We start from the raw sequence: 1,866 nt of genomic DNA, 5'->3' as shown, positions 1-1,866 counted from the left end.
GAAGCCCCTGGCTCCCCCCTGCTTGTTCCCCCTCCTGCCAACCCATCCCTGTCCCATGGTGGCTTCTGGCACATTCAGCCCTGCATGTCCCCAAATCCAGGCTCTGTCCTGACCAGCCCTTGCACAGTAGGAGCTGGGGCAGCTCCAGCAGGACGGACCCAGGGTCATGTGGGTGATGGGACTAGTGGAGCTGGGGGTGGCAAGGGGCCACTTTTTCACCTGTCTTGTCCTCGGGGAGGGATGGGGGCCCAGTGCAGCCCTGGCCACCTTCAGCCTCCCCTCCTCTGGCCACTGCAGAAATTCTCCTCCAAGTCTGATGTGTGGAGCTACGGGATCCTCCTCTGGGAAGCCTTCTCCTTCGGCCGAGCACCCTACCCCAAGCTGGTGAGCTCTGTGCCAGGGAACACCACGAGTCACACCCTGCTGGCACCAATGGGATGGGGACATCCCACCCTCCCCTGGCTGGGGGCAGGAAAAGGGGGGGGTCCCAGCTGGCTTTTCCATCCTGCCAGGGCCTGAAGGAGGTGACAGAGCTGCTGGAGCAGGGGTACCGCATGGAGCCCCCCGAAGGCTGCCCGCCCACCATCTATGCCCTGATGAGGAGCTGCTGGGAGCTGGAGCCAGGCAAGCGGCCGTCCTTCAAGAAGATCACAGAGAAGCTGCAAAAGGAGCTGAAGCACCTGAGGGATGTTTAACCCTCATCCCACTCCTGGAGACCCATGGCCAGAAGCCCCTTGGACTCACCAGGGTTGGGAGCAGTGTGGCCCATGGCACTGCTCTCTCCCAGTGGAGATGGGGCAGCAGCTGCGGGGGGGTCTCTCCTCCCCCAGGGCATTCAGAGATGAGGCAGAGCCTCTCTCCATCCTGGAGCCTCCTTCCATGCTGGGATGGGTCCTTCTTCCTACCACATAGCCCAGAGAAGGTTCCCCCAGGGTGGGGGGAGCAGCCCCCAAGGGCAGCCATGCCCCACACACCCCACACAGCCCCCAGGGCAGGTGCTGCACGTGGAGTCCCTTTTCCCTGCCACTCCTGGTGACAGGGACAGGATGGGACAGGATGGGACAGCTCCACTCACTGGAGGATCAACCCCTGGCAGCCCTGCTCCAGCCACCCGGCCCCGCGCGGGGACACCCGGCACAGCCAGCTAAAACCACCCGGATTTGGGCTTTTTGATTAAACCAAAGAAATTAGTTCAACAGCATCTTTAAGCCTCTGGACTCAAATTAGGCCTATCCCTCACTTGGGGCCTGGCAATGCACAGGGAAAGGACTGAGGGGGGGTGGCTCTGGCCCTGGGAGTCCTCGACGTGCAGCCTGGCCCCTCTCCCCTCGGGGCAGCCGGGGATTATTCTTTTAATCAGAGCCTGTATGGGAATTGTTTGCATTTAGATTAGGAGAGCAGGGCACGTCCCCGGGCACTGGGAAGCCCCCAGCTCCCAGGCAATCTCAGAGGAGCCCGGATTAACGGGGCAGGGGCTGCGCATGGCTCTGTTGTGCACCCACCCCCTGCCCCCGCTGCCTTCCCCTCCTTTCACCCTCCCGTGGGGGTTTTTTTTCAGCTCTTTCTCTTTGTGGCTCCCCTGCGCCTACTTCTTGCACCTCCAACCCGGCCGTGGTGACACAGGTGGCTCTTCTGAGTGCCCAGGGCACAGGGCTCCACCCAGCAGGACCCGACCCTCCATCGGGGTCCTTGTGATGGGGGGGTGGGTCTTTCAACCCGATTCGGGGTGTGCTGGGGCTCCGTGGCTCCTTCCACCCCCTCCCTTTGTGCTGACAGGGCACCCCGCTCTCCCCCCGCGCTGCCATTGCCCCCTGAGCACCCTTGGGTGCAGCAAGTAGGGTGGGAAGGTTCTTCCACCCCGGTGCC

At 62.9% G+C, this 1,866-nt stretch overlaps 1 protein-coding gene across 1 annotated transcript in view; it reads left to right on the top strand.

The window, feature by feature from the left end:
* The window catches only part of MATK (megakaryocyte-associated tyrosine kinase), a 5,426-nt gene extending 4,731 nt beyond the window's left edge, over window positions 1-695 (top strand). Inside the window, exons 11-12 of the mRNA XM_010003409.1 lie at window positions 298-384; window positions 513-695. Coding sequence (XP_010001711.1) covers window positions 298-384; window positions 513-695 — 270 coding nt within the window. The remainder of the gene's footprint in view (window positions 1-297; window positions 385-512) is intronic.
* The last annotated feature ends 1,171 nt before the right edge of the window (window positions 696-1,866 follow it).

Source organism: Chaetura pelagica, unplaced genomic scaffold (assembly GCF_000747805.2).
Source record: "Chaetura pelagica isolate M959 unplaced genomic scaffold, ChaPel_1.0 scaffold498, whole genome shotgun sequence".
Taxonomy (NCBI): domain Eukaryota; kingdom Metazoa; phylum Chordata; class Aves; order Apodiformes; family Apodidae; genus Chaetura; species Chaetura pelagica.
The sequence above is the reverse complement of the archived record's forward strand: the minus strand, read 5'-3'. Positions and strand labels throughout refer to the sequence as shown.